The sequence below is a fragment of the Bos taurus genome, chromosome 18, assembly GCF_002263795.3.
Source record: "Bos taurus isolate L1 Dominette 01449 registration number 42190680 breed Hereford chromosome 18, ARS-UCD2.0, whole genome shotgun sequence".
Classification (NCBI taxonomy): domain Eukaryota; kingdom Metazoa; phylum Chordata; class Mammalia; order Artiodactyla; family Bovidae; genus Bos; species Bos taurus.
Genome location: NC_037345.1, coordinates 29,510,554 through 29,533,211, shown reverse-complemented (window position 1 = coordinate 29,533,211; position 22,658 = coordinate 29,510,554). Strand labels below are relative to the sequence as shown.

General features: G+C 40.5%; 1 protein-coding gene across 2 annotated transcripts in view; it reads left to right on the top strand.

The window, feature by feature from the left end:
- Positions 1–22,658, top strand: part of CDH8 (cadherin 8) — a 409,345-nt gene that overhangs the window by 228,775 nt on the left and 157,912 nt on the right. For both annotated transcript variants that reach the window (XM_024978266.2, NM_001035339.1), the window contains 3 exon segments: positions 7,816–7,983; positions 11,715–11,902; positions 15,896–16,149. In XM_024978266.2, coding sequence (XP_024834034.1) covers positions 7,816–7,983; positions 11,715–11,902; positions 15,896–16,149 — 610 coding nt within the window.

Here is a 22,658-nt window from a genome sequence, read left to right as displayed (position 1 = left end):
TAGTACTTGGGAAGAACTTAGGCCAGGCAAGGATTTAAATTCTTCAACTTCTGAGCTAGGGAAATCTCCGTTTGACTGAATAGAGTTAAGATAAAAACTACGTCTTTTAAATACGAAAGAATCAAGCACATCAGTCTATTCACAGTAGGGTCGTGAATGCCAGCTTCAGAACAAGATGATTCCCTCTTTTCCATGTTAATCCTCCTGCTGGCATTCACCTCCAATCTTGTATCTTCCCAACCCCACTCCCAGGGCCAGGTTCAAAATCTCCGTTGAATTCAATTCACAGAGAATGGACTATTCTCATTAATTGAATTTTCTGATGAGATTAGATTTTCACAATGGAGTTCCAGGGAAGCACTTGCAGAATGTTTTAGCATTCCTGTTTCTGAGTCAACTCTACAGTTAATGTGATCAAGGGTCCAGCAGGCCAGGGTATCAAATGCAGATCATTCTACTCCAAATGTCAGAGCCTCCCATTTTCAAGGGAAAGAAAACATATTCCAGGAAGTTCTGTGATTTTTCCCAAGGGTAACGAGTCAAGGCATCTAAGTCTAAACCCTAGAGCTATGTATGCTTCAGCTGAAAATTTACAAAAGGCAAAAACAAAAGTTTTAACCATTTGTATTGCATCAACTCCAAGTCATATGCTGAAGTTACCATGCTTAGAACAACTAAATCTATTTTTTTGTGTGAGGTTACTTACCAAATGCTTACATTAAGGAGTTTTACTAATAATGTGAAGCAGAAAGCATACTACTGAAGAAAACATACACTTGCCAAAAAAAAAAAATTAATTGAAAACTCTAATTTGTTGCCAATATGATGTACTGGAACTTTAAGGATAGTATTTAAGCTTGTGAACACATCACTGGGCACTGAACATTCAGAAGTAGAAGTACATGGGGAGACATGGACACTACTTTTGCTTGATCACTACTTTGAAAAAGAGGAACACAATCTATGTTTTGGGTGAAAGGAAGGAATTTAACATGAGTACCATTCAAAGATATTTAAATTTTGGCAAAAGGGATCTCTTCTCTGACTTAACAATCACAGTTGAAAAATGGATAAAAATGCCATTTAATTAATTGAGGATTGTAGTCCAGCAGCAGCCACAGGATTGGAAAATGTCAGTTTTCATTCCAATCCCAAAGAAGGGCAATGGCAAAGAATGTTCATACTACCGCACAATTGCACTCATCTCACATGATAGCAAAGTAATGCTCTAAACTCTCCAAGCCAGGCTTCAACAGTACATGAATTGTGAACTTCCAGATGTTCAAGCTGGGTTTAGAAAAGGCAGAGGAACCAGACATCAAATTGCCAACATGCATTGGATCATCGAAAAAGCAAGAGAGTTCCAGAAAAACATCTATTTCTGTTTTATTGACTATGCCTAAACTTTTGATGGTGTAGATCAAAACAAAGTGTGGAAAATTCTGAAAAAGATGGGAATACCAGAACACCTTACCTGTCTCCTGAGAAATCTATATGCAGGTCAAGAAGCAACAGTTAGAACTAGACATGGAAAAACAGACTGATTCCAAATTGGGAAAGGAGTACATCAAAGTTGTATATTATCATGCTGCTTATTTAACTTATATGCCCAGTACATCATGCAAAAGGCCAAGCTGGATGAAGCACAAACTAGAATCAAGATTACCTGGAGAAATATCAATAACCTCAGATACGCAGATGACACCACCCTTGTGGCAGAAAATGAACTTCTACAGAGCCTCTTGATGAAAGTGAAAGAGGAGAGTGAAAAAGCTGGCTTAAAAGTCAACATTCAGAAAACTAAGATCAAGGAATCTGGTCCCATTGCTTCATGGCAAATAGATGGGGAAACAGTGGAAACAGCGGAAACAGCAAGAAACTTTATTTTCTTGGGCTTCAAAATCACTGCAGATAGTGACTGCAGCCATGAAATTAAAAATGCTTGCTCCTTGGAAGAAAAGCTATGTCCAACTTAGAAAGCATATTAAAAAGCAGAGATATTACTTTGCCAACAAAGGTCCATCTAGTCAAACCTATGGTTTTTCCAGTAGTCATATATAAATGTGAGAGTTGGACTATAAAGAAAGCTGAGTGCCAAAGAATTGATGCTTTTGAAGTGTGGTGTTGGAGAAGACTCTTGAGAGTCCTTGGACTGCAAGGAGATCCAACCAGTCCATCCTAAAGGAAAGCAGTCCTGAATATTCACTGGATGGACTGAGGCTAAAGTTGAAACTCCAATATTTTGGCCACCTAATGCAAAGAACTGACTCATTGGAAAAAACCCTGATGTCGGGAAAGATTGAAGACAGGAGAAGGGGATCACACAGGATGAGAAGTTTGGATCACATCTCTGACTCGATAGACATGAGTTTGAGCAAGCTCCAGGAGTTGGTGATGGACAGGGAGGCCTGGTGTGCTGCAGTCCATGGGGTTGCAAATAGTAGAACATGACTGAGCAACTGAACTGAACTGTAGTCACTTTTAGTCTTCACATTTCCAAATTTCTGACTTCTCAAATGGGAGAGGAAAAATCACTTATGACTATATTTTTTTGTTCTGTATTTGGTGATTTTTACAAAATATTTATTTACCTTATTTCTTTATTTATTTGGTTGTGCTGAGTCTTAGTTGTGGCATATGGGATCTTTAGTGGCAGCATGCAAACTCTTAACTGAGGCACAAGGAATCTGGTTCCCTCACCAGAGACTGAACTTGGGCCTCCCTGCAATGGGAACGGGGAGTCTTAGCAACTGGACCACCAGGATAGACCCTGGTGATATTTAATACCAAGCAATTTTTAAAGTATAGAAGTCCTCTCTCTTGTCCACAAAAGAAATGGCTTAAAGCTACTAATACTTGGGAGAATAGATGCACCAAAGCAAACAGTTCAGGGGAGAAGTAGTAGAAGGAAGAAACATTTATGACAGTTTGTAAGCTTCTATTGTAGAAGGTATTTTTCCTTTCAACATCTTGCTGTATCTATGCCCCTGGAATGATCTGCCTTTTGAATAGGAATAGAAAAAATTAAGTAACATGTATAGATATGCCCCAACACAAGGAGAAAAATAGAAGGACCAAAGACACTTGTGGTTTTGCTTATTCTTGTGTCTTTATGGCCACAAAGTAGCAGGAGAAATGTTCCAGAAATTCTATCTTGGATTTTCTAATGAGCTGCTGCTATCGTAAGGTTGAGACTGGAGGCAGTAGGCTCAGGCAAAACAAAGCCTGTTCATTACACTGTTTGTACCGAAGCCAATTAAGTGTGTGGCAGGCCCTAAGGACACTGGAGACACTCCCTGCTTACCTTAACACATCAAGAAATCTCCTCCCAATGTCGTACAAGAAAAGAAGGTGTGAAAACTCCCAGGTGTACAGCCTCCCAGACGGGTCATCCTGAGCAACTGAGTTAACTGAATAGCTGTTCTCATGTTACAGATAAGGAAACAAACACTTGTTTTGCTCTCTCAAGGAGCAGTCCTTTGGATGGCAATTTATAATTACACTGACGTACTTTTGACCTGTAGATGTCTGTAAGAATGACATGGTGGAAACATGTTTGGCACTTGGCTAAAGAACAGTATCTTAACTGTATTTTTTAGGGCCTGGTATGAGTCGGGTGTTTCAGGAGAGTTGAGTGAGGGAAGTACTGAGAAAAGTGTGGGCTGACTGAGAGCTATCAAGGGGTAGGGAGGCCCCCAAGGCCAGCAGCAGAAGTGCTAATACCATTCCTAGATCTGAAGGGTTGAGGGAAGGAAGCTGCTCATGGACACTAGAGTTTTGCTCTGAAAACTCCCCAAGATAACTGTAGATGCCCAAGTGTGATTGAGGTACTGCGTGATCTAGAACCTCACCCTTCTCCAGTCTCCATATCTCCTTGGGTAATGTATCTTGGTGGAGTCCAACACGAAGCCAGCAAGTAAGTGCATCCATTCCACAGTGGTCACTCTCCCATGCCAAGAACAGGTGGACAGTGCTGGAGAGTGGATCTGGAAGAGCAGCTGGGGATTGTTCAGCACGCTAACCACTATCCAGAAAAGCTTTAAATAGATGTTGTTTGGTGTGTATATGTTAACCCCAATCTCCCAATTCATCCCCCTTCTTCCTCCCTGCCGTGTCCACTCATTTGTTCTCTACATCTGTGTCTCTATTTGTGTTTCACATTAAGATCATCTATACCTTTTTTCCTAGATTCCATGACAGTCTCTGGGTCCAGACATGACTAACTAGTGAGGACCTAATGTGTAGCACAGGGAACTCTACTCAATGCTCTGTGATGACTTAATGGGAAGGAAATCCAAAAGAGAGGAGATGTATGCATATGTGTAGCTGATTCACTTTGCAGTACAGCGGAAACTAACACAACATTGTGAAACAATCATACTCCAGGAAAAACTGATTAAAAGAATAAATTGTGATTAGGAATCCAAAGGGTGAAGGAAAACTGCTCTTTGACAAAACTGCTGGTTTCTGTCTCATAGTCTTCAGTTCAGTTCTGTTCAGTCACTCAGACGTGTCCGACTCTTTGCGACCTCATGAACTGCAGCACGCCAGGCCTCCCTGTCCATCACCAACTCCTGGAGTTCACCCAAACTCATGTCCATTGAGTTGGTGATGCCATCCAGCCATCTCATCCTCTGTTGTCCCCTTCTCCTCCTGCCCCCAATCCCTCCCAGCATCAGAGTCTTTTCCAATGAGTCAACTCTCCGCATGAGGTGGCCAAAGTACTGGAGTTTCAGCTTTAGCATCATTCTTTCCAAAGAAATCCCAGGGCTGATCTCCTTCAGAATGGACTGGTTGGATCTCCTTGCAGTCCAAGGGACTCTCAAAGGTCTTCTCCAACACCACAGTTCAAAAGCATCAATTCTTCGGCGCTCAGCTTTCTTCACAGTCCAACTCTCACATCCATACATGACCACAGGAAAAACCATAGCCTTGACTAGACGGACCTTTGTTGGCAAAGTAACGTCTCTGCTTTTCAATATGCTATCTAGTATGGTCATAACTTTCCTTCCAAGGAGTAAGCGTCTTTTAATTTCATGGCTGCAATCACGATCTGCAGCTATGAGTCTTAGAATCCCCTTAATGGATAGCTGATTCTTATTTCCATTTAACAGGACAGGTGATCCCGGGAGTTTACTAAATTGTTCATGGTCACAAAGCTAGTAAGTGTGAGGGTAATGTGAGAAACCGAACTTGCTTCACTTCAGTAGGAGAGAGCATTTATAAGGGACCTCTAACTTGTCAATAGATGCACATCATAGATAGTATGAAGCTGTATACCTTGATGGTGGAGGACATCAACATTTCTGTAATAAGTGGAAACCCAGGGAACCCTTCTTGTCCCATTAAAGCAAGGCCATCCATCATGATGCTTCACTCACATTCTGATACAACTCAAAGACACTGACCTAGGTATGCTAAAATCAACTGAGCATCAAAATTGTTTTAATTCCCGGTGTCTGAGAGACATCACAGTTTTTAAAAAAAAATTATTCTCTAATGATATATTTTTTTTAAATGATGAGGATAATACACACCGATCTTCTCAGTCTCTGAGAGAGTTGTAAACATTCTTTCATTGGAGTAACCTGAGAGGATTAATGTGTAGATCTCAATCCATCAACTTCTTTGAAAAAAGTTGCTGTCTTCCTTGAGGAATTATATCACTTTTCTCTGATTAGTGGAAACTATACATGACATTCCAAAGTCGAGTGGTTGGCTTTAATTCAAAATGACTTTAAACTGTGATGGTACCTCAACTTTACAAGCTACAAGTTACTCCTGTAACTATCATGGGAGTAAAACCATTTTATAATCCTTCTTACTGGAATTGGTCCCAGACTCAGGATATTCTGAGTCATGTAAATATGCATCCATAGCAGAGTAGCCACATTGGCATCTTCTCATACTAATGATAAGGTTCCCTTATTGTTGTCCTTACTATCTTTTGCCTAGATGTTTATTTTCTCCTCAAAAATGCCTCACAGTGATCCAAATTGGAATGGTTGCTGTATTTCTAATTTTTCTCCCTTCAGTTTTTGTTCATAAAGGTATGACTTATTGAATTATTAATATATTAAGATATGGTCAAGTCCTAAAATGAATTTTCATATTGAAAGATATTATTTTGTTACTATCCATATTTCCAAATAGGCAGGGCTGTCCAGTTGAGTGCTCCCTAAATGGGCAACTCTGATATAAAGGTGGTTTCAAGGTCAAATAAAGTGCAGAAGAACTCACATCTTTTCCCAGAGCCTGCTCATTGCCTGAATGGATTAGATTTCCCTGGACACTCTTGTTCCTCAGCTGCTACTTGAGTGATTCAGGGACTTGAACTTCTTGCAAACCTTTTGCAGATAGATGATTTAATTAAGAGCATATGAGTCCAGAAAAACAGAATTACAACTTCAGACATCCTTACCTTGAATTGAACATGTGTAATGTCCCTGAGGTTAGAAGTGAGAGGCAAATTGTCTTTAATTCAGAGATTTTTTTTTACTTGGTCCTGAGAGGTAACTCATTTACTCAACAGGAATATTCTGAGCTAGTCACAAACATTTTTATCATGGGCCTTTAGCAATATGGCGGCAGGGGATCTTATGACTGAGTTAAGTAAAAGTGTAGGACACAGAAAAATAGCAATCTCCATTAATATGGGAATGCCTGCATTACTCATTGTACATTAATTAATGAAGAATTATACAGCTATGAGAAGTAATGAGTTGAGCCTCTAACCATTGACAAGACCTCAAAAATATCCATTGTGTGAAAAAAGAAAGCCTCAGAACAATGACTATACTGTGATCACATTTGTGGTTAAATGTTCATATGTACATTTGCACATTTGTATGCATATATATATATATATATATATATATATATATGAAAATGTACATATCAAAATGCTAGAGATATTTATCTATGAAAAGAGGTATGAGGGTAGGGAGAGGGCAAAATGAAGATTTTTCAAAATAACTTCAGGAGTACCTACACTGATCTTTGAATCTTTAACAAGAATATTAAATGACTAGTGAAATATACTGAGAAGCAGAAAGATAGAACTCTGAAAATATATCAGAAAAAAATAGTTCACATTTTAGAACTGATACTACATTATTTACATGATTTTGTGTTCACCCCCTTTTCTATTTTCTCTATCTTTCTGTTTCTATAAAACATTTATTACTTTTACAATAGTCATGATGTAACTAAACAATTATAAATGTAGTTGAACAATGCCTGGACTTAGACACTTGCCTATATTAATTCTGATTGGCATTTTATTCATCTGAGTTGATTCTCATAATGCATTTATTTCTTTCATCTCTGATGTATTTGTGAGCCTTAGAATAATTTATCTTTGACCTCGGAGCCTTCCAGCTATTTGTGTATTTACTTCTCTTGTAGGGGAATTGGAGTCTGTGATAAATTGAAGGATTCTTTCACTTCCAGGGTTTTCCTGGGTAGATGAATCTATGTTATGATTTATACTTTAATTTGGTAGGCAAGAGTATGCCATTCAACTTACTTTCTAATGTACATTTTTATAAGTTCTTTTTTATACATTATAAAATGTACTTTTGCAAGTAATCCACTAATGTCTATGACTACAGTCTTTCTCAGTGTTGGCATCAGAGATGCACACCAGCTAAATGTCAAAAGAAAACAGAAAATTATCTGAGTGGGGATCTGTGGTATATGCATGTGTTTCTGTATGTGTGCATGAGTGTGTGCACGTGTGTGTGTGTGTGTGATTCACACATTCATTTTTGAATGAGCTGTCTGAAAGTCATTCTCCCATTTTCTTCCCCTCAGCAATTATAAAAACTGCCCTTCCCAATATGGACAGAGAAGCCAAGGAGGAGTACCTGGTCGTCATTCAAGCCAAAGACATGGGGGGACACTCGGGGGGCCTGTCTGGCACCACAACGCTTACAGTGACCCTCACTGACGTGAACGACAATCCTCCAAAATTTGCCCAGAGTAAGTGAATTCCCTGTGCTGCATGAGCATCTCTGTATGATGTTTTCATTTGAATCTATGAAAACTAGATTCAATGAAAAATCTAATTTTCAGTCATTTGAAAAACTGATAGCAATCACTGAGTGCCTCTGACGTGCAAGGTAGAATAAACCCATGTATGTAGGAGACTACCCGTGCTATCATTTGGAGCCTACATGTATCCTCACTTTACAGATTTCAAAGCATATATAAGAACATTTTTGAATATTAAACATAAAGTAAATATCACAGCTGAGTATTAGAACCAGCAAGCCTGGATGCAAAGATTTGTGCTTATTTCTCTAGTCCAGGGTAGTCCTGTGAAGAAAACTGGAGAGAATGATTGAAACGCACCTCAGGTATTGCTCTATCAATAGTCCCACTTGTTCTATAAAAGAAACTAAATCTCTAGAGCCTGAGGTGGAGAAGGCAGATATACAGTACCCTTGCTGCAAAATATATACTCCTCCTTCCAGTGGCTGGCGGGACATCAATGATCACCGACTCTCCCAGTGCCTGTGAAAGCTGTGCTCGGCCTCCTAAACCTCGCAACAGCAATTGAGGCAGCCACCATCAGTGAATCAGGAAGACGATCATTATTTGCCAACTTTCCTGTACTCTCATAGAAACCTTTCCTTCTGTGCATTTTGGCAAGGGATCTTCTATTAGAGAGATGATTTAGGAAGAGCTTTCTGACATGAGAGCCTTAAATTGAGAGAAATGAATGATGAGTAGGAATTGGGAACAAGGTGAAACCATGAAAGGGAGGATGGACATTGCAACTGGAGGAAATAGATGCCCAAAAGTCCTGTGAAGAAGGGTATGTGGCCCTGAATGAGAATTGAAAAAATTCCACTACAGCTGGAGCACAGTCTGGAGAGCTAGGTTAGGCAGGGAGTCAGTCATCCTTGGATCTGTGGGCCATTTTAAGTACCATGATCTTTATCCTAATATCGCTGCTGCTGCTAAGTCACTTCAGTCGTGTCCGACTCTGTGCAACCCCATAGACGGCAGCCCACCAGGCACCCCGTCCCTGGGATTCTCCAGGCAAGTACACTGGAGTGGGTTGCCATTTCCTTCTCCAATACATGAAAGTGAAAAGTGAAAGTAAAGACCCTCAGCAACCCCATGGACTGCAGCCTTCCAGGCTCCCTCCTCCTAATATCGCTAGGAAGTCATTAAAATATTTTAAGTTGTAGGTTGAATAATAGGATTTGATTTTAAGGAAATCAGAGAAAATGGAAGCTGGCCTTCTTCCAGAGTCTTTTCCACACTGCAGCCAGGTAAAGGATGCTAGAAATCATTCACATAAAAGGTAATGAAAGCCCTGGCAAGCAGGGTCGATCATGTGGGAATGGAGGGAAGTGATAGATGTTTGAGGGCTAATGTTAACAACAGTCTAAGGGTAGACTGCGCTTTCAGTCGAGGATGCAAGTTACCCTCTTCCTGACATGAGAGATCAGCTGCCTGCTGGTGCTCTTTGCTGGGATAGAAAATACTTTAGGAAAACCACGGTTTTTGAAGAGAGAGAGAGAGAGAGAGAGAGAGAGAGAGAGAGAGAGAAACCAGATGAGGGAGAAGGAGAGTGAGAGAGGGAGAGACAGAGACAAGGCTTGGAAATGACACATTTGAGGTGCTTTGGAAAAATTCTCTGCAAAAATGCCAAGGTAGAAAGAACAAGAGATACTGCATTTCATTAAGCATTTGAGAATATATCCACATCTGGCCATTCATAAATCAGACAACAATGCAACCCTTTTAAGCCGAAATGACGGAAATTAAAAACGCTGTCTCTTGCATCTTTCCCCCGATTCTTTTATTCTCTTTTCAGTTGCCATTATAGTTAATACACTAGCATGCAACTCCTCTTTCTCAGAAAATTATTGTTTCAATTGCACAGTAGCCTATGAGTTTCACAAGTGTTTCCTCTCTTAGAAGTAATAATGATTAACTATGATCACACTGAAAGGGATGATGAGAGTAGGAAGAATAACAGTGGATAATGAAACGTGTCACTGGCTCGATTTCTCAAAGCTTCCTGTTGCAGGGCTGGCAGTAAGGTGAGGCCCCATGCTGTCTTATTTACCTAATAAGCACATCTTGAGGAATCATCACAAGACCTTACCTGAAATATAAAGTTGGAAGGAAATGGAATCATTACTGATTATGGGGGGAGTAGGAGACTTGTGCTTGACATGATGATTTTTGGTGCCTACCTTGTGAAAAAACTGTTTTGTTCCCTAGTCCCATAATATTATGATTTTAAGAGGCATTTTGATTCCATCATTAGATAAAAGTGTGCCACTGCCATTAGAAAATTTTTCCCTCATAAGAAGTTATCCTTATATACTGGGTACAATGAGGCCTTAGTTTATCCAAGGGACTCAATGATTGAGTTCAAAATAGACTCAGGTAATGTTCTCTAGATTTAATTTTTCCTTTCGGGATTATGGTCCATTGAACGTTTATTTCCCCTTGTTCTCGTTACATGGGGACTACAACTTCCTGGTTGCCTGGATTTGGATTCCCCAGAAACAGGCACTGAGACAAGAATTTGATTATAAGTGGTTTATCTTGGAGATGATCCAAGAAAGGCCAGTTTGGAAGTGAGAATGTGAGGGAGAGGAGGCCAGAAAGCCAATGCTGTGTATTCTCAAGCCAGCTACCACTGAAGAAACTGGAGCTTCATCCCTTTGGGGATACCCTGGCACCCTGTAAATAAACAAAAGGAAAGAACAAGCTTAAGACTATCCTGCCAGAGAGGTGATGGAGCCAGGGATTTTATATAGTAAGTTGTGTGAGTCTTTGAGGGGTGTTAATTTTCTGAGAGTTCTAGCCTGACAGGCAATGGGCAACATGGGTTATGAAGGCCAAAGGAAACCCTCAGAAGTTGGCTGTTGGCTAGAGGATATGAGTGACTGAAGTAGTTACTACCAGAGGTTAGGGCTTGGGGTACCAGCAGCTTCCCCTACACCAATGAGAGCGAATGGCACCGGTGCAACAGTCAAAGTGATCTGAATAAAAAAAGAACTGATATAACTAATTAGACACATTGTCCTGCCTCCCCCTAGGAGAAGGGATACACACTGTAATTGTATTTTTGCCTAGAGAGTTTTGAAGGTAGGATTTTTGGTCTTCAGAGCAAGGAGGACTTTAGTAACAAGAGGAGTGTTTCATGTGTCTGAACAGCTTGCTGCAGGGCATAGCAGAGGCTTGGTAATTGGATTTTATCAAAAATGGTCTACAAGTCTGTAAATATAAAGGTAACTTCAAAAGTGACTTTCAGTGTGTTACACATTGCATCTATCTGTGCCGAAATTAGCTTAATATTTTATGTTGGGCAACAATGAATATCCCCAAGGGCAGCCAATGTGATTATACAGCGAATGGGGAAGAACATTCACACAGACTCACTAATATCCTGATATAACTCTGCTCCAAATATGTACTTGGTAAACATATGGTTGAGTAAGTCCCATAACTCAGAAGAGTTTCAAAGAGAGATCGCTGCTTTTTCTGGGAACTATTTGTCTCTGACTCATGTAAAAGGTTGTATGTTCCACAGTGAAAAGGATGTTTTTGCCTTTCCCATCACTGTGTCGGTCACATCTGTACCCAGGTACCTCGAACAAGAAAGGTGCCCAATAAGTATTTGCTAAATGAATGAATGAATGGAACATATGCAGTGCTCAGGGTCTCTCCTCTTTCCTAAGGTCTGTATCACTTCTCGGTACCAGAAGACGTGGTTCTTGGCACTGCCATAGGAAGGGTGAAGGCCAATGATCAGGATATTGGTGAAAACGCACAGTCATCCTATGACATCATTGATGGAGACGGAACAGCACTCTTTGAGATCACTTCTGATGCCCAGGCCCAGGATGGCATTATAAGACTGAGAAAGGTAAGCTCAGGAAGGTTTTGCTCATCTTCAAAATATTAATACCTCTTTGAAATGTGAACATTGAAGATGGTGGTGGTTGGGTGGACTTCCTGATATAATCTTAGAAGGGAAGGAGGTTTGGCTTCTTTAGCTATGAAAAAGTAAGAGTCCTGGGACCTCCCTCATGTTCTAGTGGCTACGATTCCGTCCTCCTAATGCAGGGAGCCCAGGTTAGATCCCTGGTCAGGAAACTAGATCCTACATGCCGCAACCCACACGCCATGTGGCACAGCCAAGACCAGGCATAGTCAAATAAATGAATAATAAATAATGTTGGAAGAAATAAGAAGAAAAAGTAAGAGTCCTTTCTCACATCCTATCTCTTGGTCCTACTTTATATTTCAGCTAAAGCTCAGTAAGCAGTGACCATGGTGGTGCTAGCCTGCCATCTCATCCATCATTTCTCTCCTGTCTGTGCCTCAGTGTTTTACCATGAGTCGCAGGAACTTGCTCAGTTCTTGTCCAGAGCCTCCAGCTATCTAGGAAAGTCAACACTGAAGGCAGCCTTCAAGCAATAAAGGACAAAGACTTGTGGACAGTTTTCTTGGAAGAAATTACCTTGAGGCAGATTGTCTGTGGCTCCTCAGAGATTTTTCAGTTGGCGGAGGGGAGGGGGATCCTCATTAGCCCACAAAAGTGGCAAATTCAATGCCTTTTCTATAGAACTCGCCCCCCCCATTTCTGTATTCCTGCTTCTTCAGTTCAGTTCAGTTGCTCAGTCGTGTCCGACCCCATGAATCGCAGCATGCCAGGCCTCCCTGTCCATCACCAACTCCCAGAGTTCACTCAGACTCATGTCCATCGAGTCGGTGATGCCATCCAGCCATCTCATCCTCTGTCATCCCCTTCTCCTCCTGCCCCCAATCCGTCCCAGCATCAGAGTCTTTTCCAATGAGTCAACTCTTCGCATGAGGTGGCCAAAGTACTGGAGCTTCAGCTTTAGCATCATTCCCTCCAAAGAACACCCAGGGCTGATCTCCTTCAGAATGGACTTGATGGATGTCCTTGCAGTTCAAGGGACTCTCAGGAGTCTTCTCCAACACCACAGTTCAAAAGCATCAATTCCTCGCTCAGCTTTCTTCACAGTCCAACTCTTGGAGTAGTTCTAAAACATGCATTGAAGGTTCCTAGGTCTTCATTGCAATCTCTGCTTTTAGAGAAACTCAAAGACAGACAAACTAGTCAGCCTGTTATTCTGGCTCGTTCTGGCCCTGAAAGGACAGGGCCAACCTGGCTAACATAAGATACTCCAAATTATGATCAAATGTCCAAGCAATGAGGTCAGTGAAGCTCAGCTTTGTTTTGTTCCTGGGTGTGGGGATGGACTTCTCAGGTGGTGTTAGTGGTAAAGAACCCGCCTGCCAATATAGGAGATGTAAGACGTACGGGTTTTATTTCTGGCTTGGGAGGATCCCCTGGAGGAGGGCATGGCAACCCACTCCGGTATTCTTGCCTGGAGAATCCCATGGATAGAGGAGCCTGGTGGGCTACATCCATAGGGTCACAAAGAGTCAAACAGGACTGAAGCGACTTAGCATCCACACACCTGGGGCTACCACTGAAGAAAGAAATATCTCCACAAATAGTACAAAGAATATATGGCAATCTGTGATTGCTTTTGCTCACAACCATTTGTGTGTATGTACGTATGGTAAATATGAAAGATTCTGCACATTTTCCATATTTATTTCTCATCATGACAAGTTTATTGAAAAAAAAATGTGTAGAGCACAGTTCAGTATTTTATGGACATGGGCATTTGCAAAGGAAAATGCCCCTTTATCCTCATAATGAGTATTTTGCTCAGTATTGTACTGCATGTTTGTTGTGAAGTAGTAGAAATTAATTTTAAAACAGATTTGCTGATTCATGAATTGAAAGACGTATGATCAGTCACGCTGTTGGGAGCCAGTCGTTCTGCCCTCTGTCTTGATCAGCAATATATTGACATGACTCCGAGCTTACTATCTGACTCTCTCTCATGTTACACAGGGATCTGCTCCCCATGGTCATGCTTTTGAAGTCCCCCATCAGGGAGGTCTTGACAGTGAGAACCTGGAATTTTCTGGATATACTCTAAAATACAAAATCAAGTTTAAAAATCAATTTTGAAGAAAAAATTGGTTGCATCTATTTTAACTCTGCTGAGCAATGCTTCATTTTGACCTGGATGGAGCTCAGTAGTAAAAGTTGCAAAGTATTTAAAAACTCATGTTTGAAATAGAGTACAGTATAATTATACTTGAGTCAATTATTGAATAACCCAGGGCCACATTTTCCTTGGTTAATGATTCCTAATGTCATTTTTATTGTTATTATTAACTGCTATTCTTTGTTACCATAAGGTGCTTTTATAAACTGAAGCAATTAGCCATTTGCTCTATTTTTATTCACCGCTCTTCATAAACTTAGAAACATATTCACATCTCAACACCAAGAAACACATGCATTTTACTCTGGAAAATGATGTACGGAGTCATTTTCCCACAATGCATGGACCCTGTTTTTGGTCTGATAAAGTCCTAAGGACACCAGAATGTGTTCAGGTTGGGCTAAGAATTTAGCAGAGCATAATATGCTATATTCAATGGCATTTGTGAAGAATTTGAAATTACATAATTGTTACAGTTGGGGCTGTTGCAAAATTGTGAAAATGATGATGTTGAATCATGTATTCATGGGTATGTGTATATATGTGCTTAGAAATTTCAGAATGCGCAGGATTGAGTATCTGCTTTATTAGAAAATATCTCTCAAGAAAAGTCCAGTCCAATTAGAAAAAAATTCAAATATAAAAATCAACACTATATATGTGTATATATAAGCTTGTAGGAGAGTTCTGAAAGAATTCAGTAATGCTGCTTTGTGTTCAGACTTCTTTTAAAAAAAATTTGCATCACAGATGTAAAGTTCAATTTCTTATAAGAAATTGCAGTGCAAGCCTAAATTATCTTTTTGAACCTTGACAGAAATACATCCTTGACATCTGAAGTATTATGCCCTGCTGAGAGAATTGGACAGCGAGGATTCTGACGCAGATGGGCTTTGGGTTGTTAAGGGGGGCTGTGTTCTTTTACCTTCCTCTATTTACTTAGATCATTAAGTCTTTGGGGCTTTTAAGGCAGGAAGAATTAATAGGTCAGAAATATTTTCAGTAATGGTGCAATGAGGTAATTTCGTATTGCTTTTAAGTGGTTTGTAGAAGACACAGTAAGTCCTAGCTATCTATATATCTACTTGTCTCCCTCTTCCTTCCCTTAAATATAAAAACAGGTAGATATATATCTGCATACATCTTTATATGTCCACCTGCTTCACAGCACGGAACTCATAATAGAGACCTTCTCAGAATGCCCTAAAAAAGAATAAACTTGATTTTAGCCATGATCAGCAAAGCAGTGATGCTCTAGAAGTGAAATAGGAAAACACTCTTTGTTGGGATTAGTGCTAAATTATGCTTTATAATGTCTCCATGGACTAAACAATGATTATTTCTTGTTCTTTACATTTCACACACTGTTGCAGAAATGATAAAAAATATTCTTCCCAAATAGAGATTGTGTTTGATGCTGCCTTATCTCCGACCAGCAGAGGCCCGATTAACTGACTGATTGGTATGCAGGTCACACCATCACTAGTAAAATTTTATTATGACTCTGAAGTGAAATTTTGATGGCACGATTCATGACTGTGAATATTTTGTGAATTCCAAGTGAAATGAGCAAAACAAAACAAAACAGTAGGAGATTAGATTCACTGAGCTTGTATAATAAACAGATATCAATAAATGCCTGTAAAATTTACAGGTTGAATATGGGGGATAGGAGAGTGATCCCATTAAGACTCACAAATGGGCTTAAATGCACATAACGATCATCCATCAGTGTTATACTCATTTGTTCTCGCGGCTGTGGTCATTAGTGAGAAACATTCATCTTTGTCATTTCTTAACAGCCTCTGGATTTTGAGACCAAAAAATCCTATACACTGAAGGTAGAGGCGGCCAATGTCCACATTGACCCACGTTTCAGCGGCAGGGGGCCCTTTAAAGACACGGCGACCGTCAAAATTGTCGTCGAAGATGCTGATGAGCCTCCGGTCTTCTCTTCACCGACTTACCTCCTGGAAGTGCATGAGAACGCTGCTCTCAACTCCGTGATTGGGCAGGTGACCGCTCGTGACCCCGACATCACCTCCAGTCCAATAAGGTATTTCTCTTTTAAAAGGAAGATTCGCTACGGCCTGTGACAAGCAAATCAGTACAAAATGTAATTATGTATGCAGTCCATGTGGCTGCCTTTGAGACACTGCTCACATGGCCAAGGGATTTTGGTCAACATGCACCACGCTTGTGTCTATGGGTGTGTTGCACACACATATGCCCACACACCTGGGAACAGCTATATATAATGCTCAGAGCCAGAAATGCTAAGATGAAGAAAGCTGTTTGGCTTTCAGAGAGCACAGTGAAAAGGCCAGATCACATGTATTTTGCAGTGCTTTTGGGTGGACCCTTTATATTACATTGTTTTTGCTTGTTGTCCTTTTGTTTTCTAGCATCAGAAAAGGATTGCTATTTTCTTTTCTTTCTCCTTTGACAATCACATGGATTATGTATAAAAATTTAGAGCTGTAAGGTATTGTCTTGGAGTAGTAAGAGACCCTCATCTTATTTCTGTATTTGGGTTTGAAATTATCTTTTTATTACTAGATGGACATTTCTGATCGGTCAGCATATCTGCATGGGTGCCTTTTAGACAAAAACCTTTCTCTGCTATTTCAAAAGTACCCTTTGTTTATACTTTCCCTGCTCAAAAATTTTCCCAAGATGAGAAATATAACCCTTCATTAAGGATTTTGTTCTTTTTTTTAGAAATGAGGCTCAGTTCTGGGTTTTTTTGTTGTTGTTGTTGAACTGTGTACATCTTTTCTCTTTTGCCAGTCACCCAAATGACGGTGCAGATGCTCAAGCTAAATAGCTTTCTTCCGAAAGAACACTGAAAATCTATAACTTGTCCACTGGTCTCCAAGGGTGAAGTGTTGGTTAATGACGTGTTTGAGTGTGGATTTCAAATATTTTCTGAGAAATGCTTGTTGAAAAAGAGAGAGAAAATATATATAGAAGAACACAGTTTTAAAGAATTGTCCAGTTAATTTATGAGTTAGATGTCAGCTTATATGCAAGTCATTCAGTTTCTAAATTACGGGGACTTAGGGCAGATATTTTTCTAATTACTTTATTCAGGGAAACTCTAGATAGACAAATGGCTTTCTGAAAGCTATGTTTATTCAATTCTTGTTCCTGTATTAAATGCCCAATACTCCCGAGGGTGGTGAAACGCTGAGGCTGGAGGTAAAACACTTCGGCGTAGTCAGTGCCCCAAATAATTTGTGTCTGGGCAAAAAAGAAAATCCTTTTCAGATCCAGAAAAGTTGTTTTTAGCACAAGCCATTTTGAAATTCAGGATGAGAGTGTATCTCATAAGGATACCAAAAAAATGCTTTCTTCAAAAGAGCAACCTCTAAGAAGGTAAAACTCCATGTGGGGAATTGAGGAATGGTCAGTTGCCTATTCTCTGTTCTAAGGAACTCAACATGCTGTAGGCACACGGAATCCTCCCTATTTGTTAAGAGAACCGTACCTCTAAAAGGGACAAGAATTGGATACCAGGGAAGAAAGAATCCAGAAAAATAAGTTTAGATGGATGTCCATTTTCTGACTAAATGGTGAAGTTGTGAAATCACTTTATGCTGAAATTCTAATATAAATAGAGGCAATGATACTTGTTGAGTAAATGAATCTGCCCCGTTTTCAACTGTTACCCATTTTCTTCTGAAGGAACACAGAACTGAGCAGTTCCCACTTCCTTCACATCTTTAAGCATAAGGGACAGGGTAATGGCAAGCGTAAACAAGACTGAACCGACCGAGAGACCGTGGGCCAGCTTAGCACTGGGTTTGTCAAGATTTCTACTCCTGTCAGCAAAGACTCCATAGGGGGCCAGGAGCAAGCCAAGCGGAGGACCCTCATGGAAAGTGGGGGTTCAGATATCAGAGGAGTTCCGGGTACACCCCAGACATGGAATCTGGAGTACCAGCAGGAACAAACTTCCTGTGCGGAGACATGTCCTTCATCAGCTAGAGATGAAGTGTGAGGAACTTTTGGTACTGAAGTAATACTAACCTCAAATGGGCAGAAATGGGTAAAAATCTAGGTTTAGAGCTCCCCACGTGTTGTAATCTATCTTTTTACTTATGTAAAAATGGATATTTTTAGAATCATTCCAGTTCACAGGGAATCCAGTGACTATTATCACTGCAGTTGATTGTTACGGCTATTGCTATTGTTTTTTATTACTGCCATTGGCATAAAAGGCAGGTGTATAAGAAGCTTGAGGCTGCTTAGCAACAACTGCCTGGTTTGGAAGCATTTCATTTCCAGGCAAACTAAAGGAGGCTTGGGGCCATGTTCCCAGGAAGAGATGGACAGATGAAGTGCCATTTGATGACACAGTCATATCTGTAGCTCTGGTAGATGGCAGGCAAGTGCTATTAATTGTTCCCTTGGCATATGTGCCTGTGTAGTGCAAATTCACTTCAGCCATGTCCAACTCTTTGCAGTCCCATGGACCATACGCGCCAGGCTCCTCTGTCCATGGGATTCTTTAGGCAAGAATTCTAGAGTGGGTTGCCACTTCCTTCTCCAGGGGATCTTCCCAACCAACGGACAGGACCCGCAGCTCTTAAGTCTCCTGCATTGGTAGGCAGGTTCTTTAATATAGCGCCACCTGGGAAGCCCAGGTGGCATATATGGCCCCACCCAAAGAAGGGGTGATCAGTGTTTCAAATCATTTCCAGTAGGGTTTTGATGCATTATTCAGAAAGAGCGCCCCACGTGGTTCTAATTGGCGGTGCATTGGCTCCATGGGATAAGAATGTAAGAATCACCAACTGCATTTTTTCAGTATCTGTTCTGCATTTTTGCAGTTATCCCCCCCTCCCACCTTAGTCCCCGAGTTGGGTTGTGGAGAGTGGCTTTCCTCTTTCTATGCACAATTGGTTAATTTCTGTAGAAAATTAAATTTCCTGACTAGCCAGAGCAGTACAGAGTTCCTTATACGTCTAGCAGACAGATTTAGAGCCATTTAACCTTTTAAAACAGGACTAGAGGACACAGATATTCAGGGAATTATCAAGTAACAAATAGTAACGCATGATTGTCTCTTTAGGACTGTTGTATTTTATATACTAACAAGACTGTATCCATCGTTTAGGGGAATGTTTGCTTTGCTATCCAGCAAGAAATAGGCATTTATTGTGGCATTGGCCATGTTAAAACATGTAGTCATTAATTGGCTGGTCAGCTTCCTCTACGACTCTGCTTCTTTTGAGAGCTCACTGACAGGCTAAAAATATCAATGTATTTAAAAAATTCTTATAACTAAACATGTGTCTGTGTCTATAAACATGTCTGTATTTATATCTATGTTTGTATAATCACAGGGCAAACACACAGTGATACAAAGACAAAACACAAAGGCAAAATCTCCCTTCCGGGAACATTAATTAAGCATGTGCTACTTTCTTCATTAGCATATGCATCTCAGTAATATAGAATATAGTTGTGTAAATTATTTAAAAGATGCCATGTCTTGAACAGATCGTTTCAAACCCTGTCAATGCTACTTCCCAGACAGATAGCTGGTCTCTGGAATTCTCTTTGAGACTCAGCTTCTTCCTTGGTATTCTAGGATAATATCATTTTCCTCAGACAGTTACTGACATAATTAAGTTGTTAAATAAAATAAGTGGAGTTATTAGGACTACCAACTAATAAAGCCACCATAAATTTCATATCTTAAATGCAAAATAAAAGCCTAGTACTCATTTTAGTAGAGATTCTTCTACTAAAGTTTGCTGACTGTGCAGGATTATCTTTTTCTTTTCACTTATCAGTTGCATGCTAAATAGTCTAATTAACCTCATTTGGTCTAATTTGCCTTTGCTACTGTGGTGAATATTGCTACTAGTGAGTGCTTAATATGTGGCAGAGATGTGCTACATGGGTTCATTTCATTCTTTAACACCTCTGTGAGATAATGTGTATACTCATTTAACAGATGAGGAAGCTGAGGAGAAAAAGACTATCTTGCCCATTGTCACACAAATAGTCAAGGATGGAACTGTGGTGCATAGCCATTTTTTGTTCTTTCTTTCTGACAATGCAATGCCTGATTTCTATCCTTTGTCACACTCCCTTTCTTTCCTTGTGATTTCTGTGACACAAACTGTGTCTTGACACAAACTGTTGGGATGGCTTAGCAGGACCAGTTTTTTCTGCAAATCTTTTTTATTTGTTTATTCTAGTAAGTTTCAGGTGTGCAGAATTATAGTTAGACTGCAATGTTTATAGTATAAGTGTTATACTATGGTAGGTACTATAGTACAGATGTTTGTGGTATAAACATCGATATACACTACAGACTTTTCACCACCACAAGCCCAGTCACCACCTATCAACATACAGCTCACCACCCTCACCCATTTCACCACCTCCAAAAGCCTCTTCCCTTCTGGTAGCTACTCTTCTCTATGAGTGTGTTTCTGTTTTATTTTGTTTTAGATGGCACGTGTAAGTAAGATTATATATTTGTTATTTCTCTGACATACTTTACTTAACATAATACCTTCAGGGTCCATCCACATTTTCACAAATGGTAGGATTTTATTCTTTTTCACGACCGAGTAGTATTCCACTGCATTTTGTTTGTGTGTGTGTATGTGTGTGTGTGTGTGTGATCTTCTTTATCCATTCATTCATGGATGGACATTTAGATTGTTTCCATATCTTGGCTATTATAAGCAAGGCTGCTCTGAATTAGCAGGAAATACAAAACCCATTCATTTTCTAACTGGTTTCATGCAATTCAGGATGCACAAGATCAAGAAAAAGGAGAGTATACCAGGCTGTGGAATTAACCAGAGTATGAGTGGAGGATTTCTTGCTCCTTCAGTTCAGTTCAGTCGCTCAGTCGTGTCCGACTCTTTGCGACCCCATGAATCACAGCACGCCAGGCCTCCCTGTCCATCACCAACTCCTGGAGTTCACTCAGACTCATGTCCATGGAGTTGGTGATGCCATCCAGCCATCTCATCCTCTGTAATCCCCTTCTCCTCCTGCCCTCAATCCCTCCCAGCATCAGGGTCTTTTCAAATGAGTCAACTCTTTGCATCAGGTGGCCAAAGTATTGGAGTTTCAGCTTCAGCATCAGTCCTTCCAGTGAACACGCAGGACTGATCTCCTTTAGGATGGACTGGTTGGATCTCCTTGCAATCCAAGGGACTCTCAAGAGTCTTCTCCAACACCACAGTTCAAAAGCATCAATGCTTTGGGGCTCAGCTTTCTTCACAGTCCAACTCTCACATCCGTATATGACCACTGGAAAAACCATAGCCTTGACTAGACGGACCTTTGTTGGCAAAGTGATGTCTCTGCTTTTCAATATGCTATCTAGGTTGGTCAGAACTTTCCTTCTAAGAAGTAAGCATCTTTTAATCTCATGGCTGCAGTCAGCATCTGCAGTGATTTTGGAGCCCCCAAAAAATAAAGTCTGACAGTGTTTCCACTGTTTCCCCATCTATTTCCCATGAAGTGATGGGACCAGATACCATGATCTTCGTTTTCTGAATGGTGAGCTTTAAGCCAACTTTTTCACTTTCATCAAGAGGCTTTTTAGTTCCTCTTCACTTTCTGCCATAAGGGTGGTGTCATCTGCATATCTGAGGTTATTGATATTTCTCCCGGCAATCTTGATTCCAGCTTGGGCTTCTTCCAGTCCAGCGTTTCTCATGATGTACTCTGCATGTAAGTTAAATAAGCCTAGCTCTTTTGTGTGGGTCTGTTACTATCAGCTGTGAACCAAATTATGATTAGGGAGGTAACAGGAGAAACAATAGGTATTTGATGAATCAGGCATTGTGTTAAGCTTCTATTATGTATCATTTCACTTAATTCTCACAAAAGACACCTGTGAAGTACTCAGTATGATTCCAGTTTTACAAGGAAGGAAACTGAGGATGTTTCCTATGCATGGTGATATAGCGGCAGGTGTGAGGGCTAGGGTTAAATCCAGATTTTTTCTTACCATTGACCACTATGTCTGCACGTGCTTTGCTAGGTCCTGGCATTTGCATGAAGTGTAGGATGATGACAGCTAATGTTTACTGTTTACTTTGTGACAGACACTCTGAAACGGTGTTAGAGGCAGCAAGTTATTTGTACTTAAGGCCAACTTACTAGCACAGCTGCTTAGTTACTCTCGTGTCCGACTCTCTTGTGACCCCATGGCCTGCAGACTGCCAAGCTCCTCTGTCTGTGGGATTTTCCAAGCAAGAAGACTGGAGTGGGTTGCCATTTCCTCCTCCAAGGGATCTTCCAGACCCAGGGATCAAACTCACGTCTCCTGCATGGGCAGATGGATTCTTTACTGCTCAACCACCAGGGAAGCCCCTACTAGCACAGAGTGGGTGTTAATTAACGGTCAGTGCTTTCATGTAAACCTGCTATGGTTCATTTTTATTTTCCACCCAATAAATTCACGTCAAGTGTGTATTTATTGTCACCATGGTGTTGAGATGGCATGTAACTGTTTTCTTTTTCGATGGCTGCTTCCTACTTTTCTTTCAAAGCGTTTCCCATACGTCTACATGAGCTGCT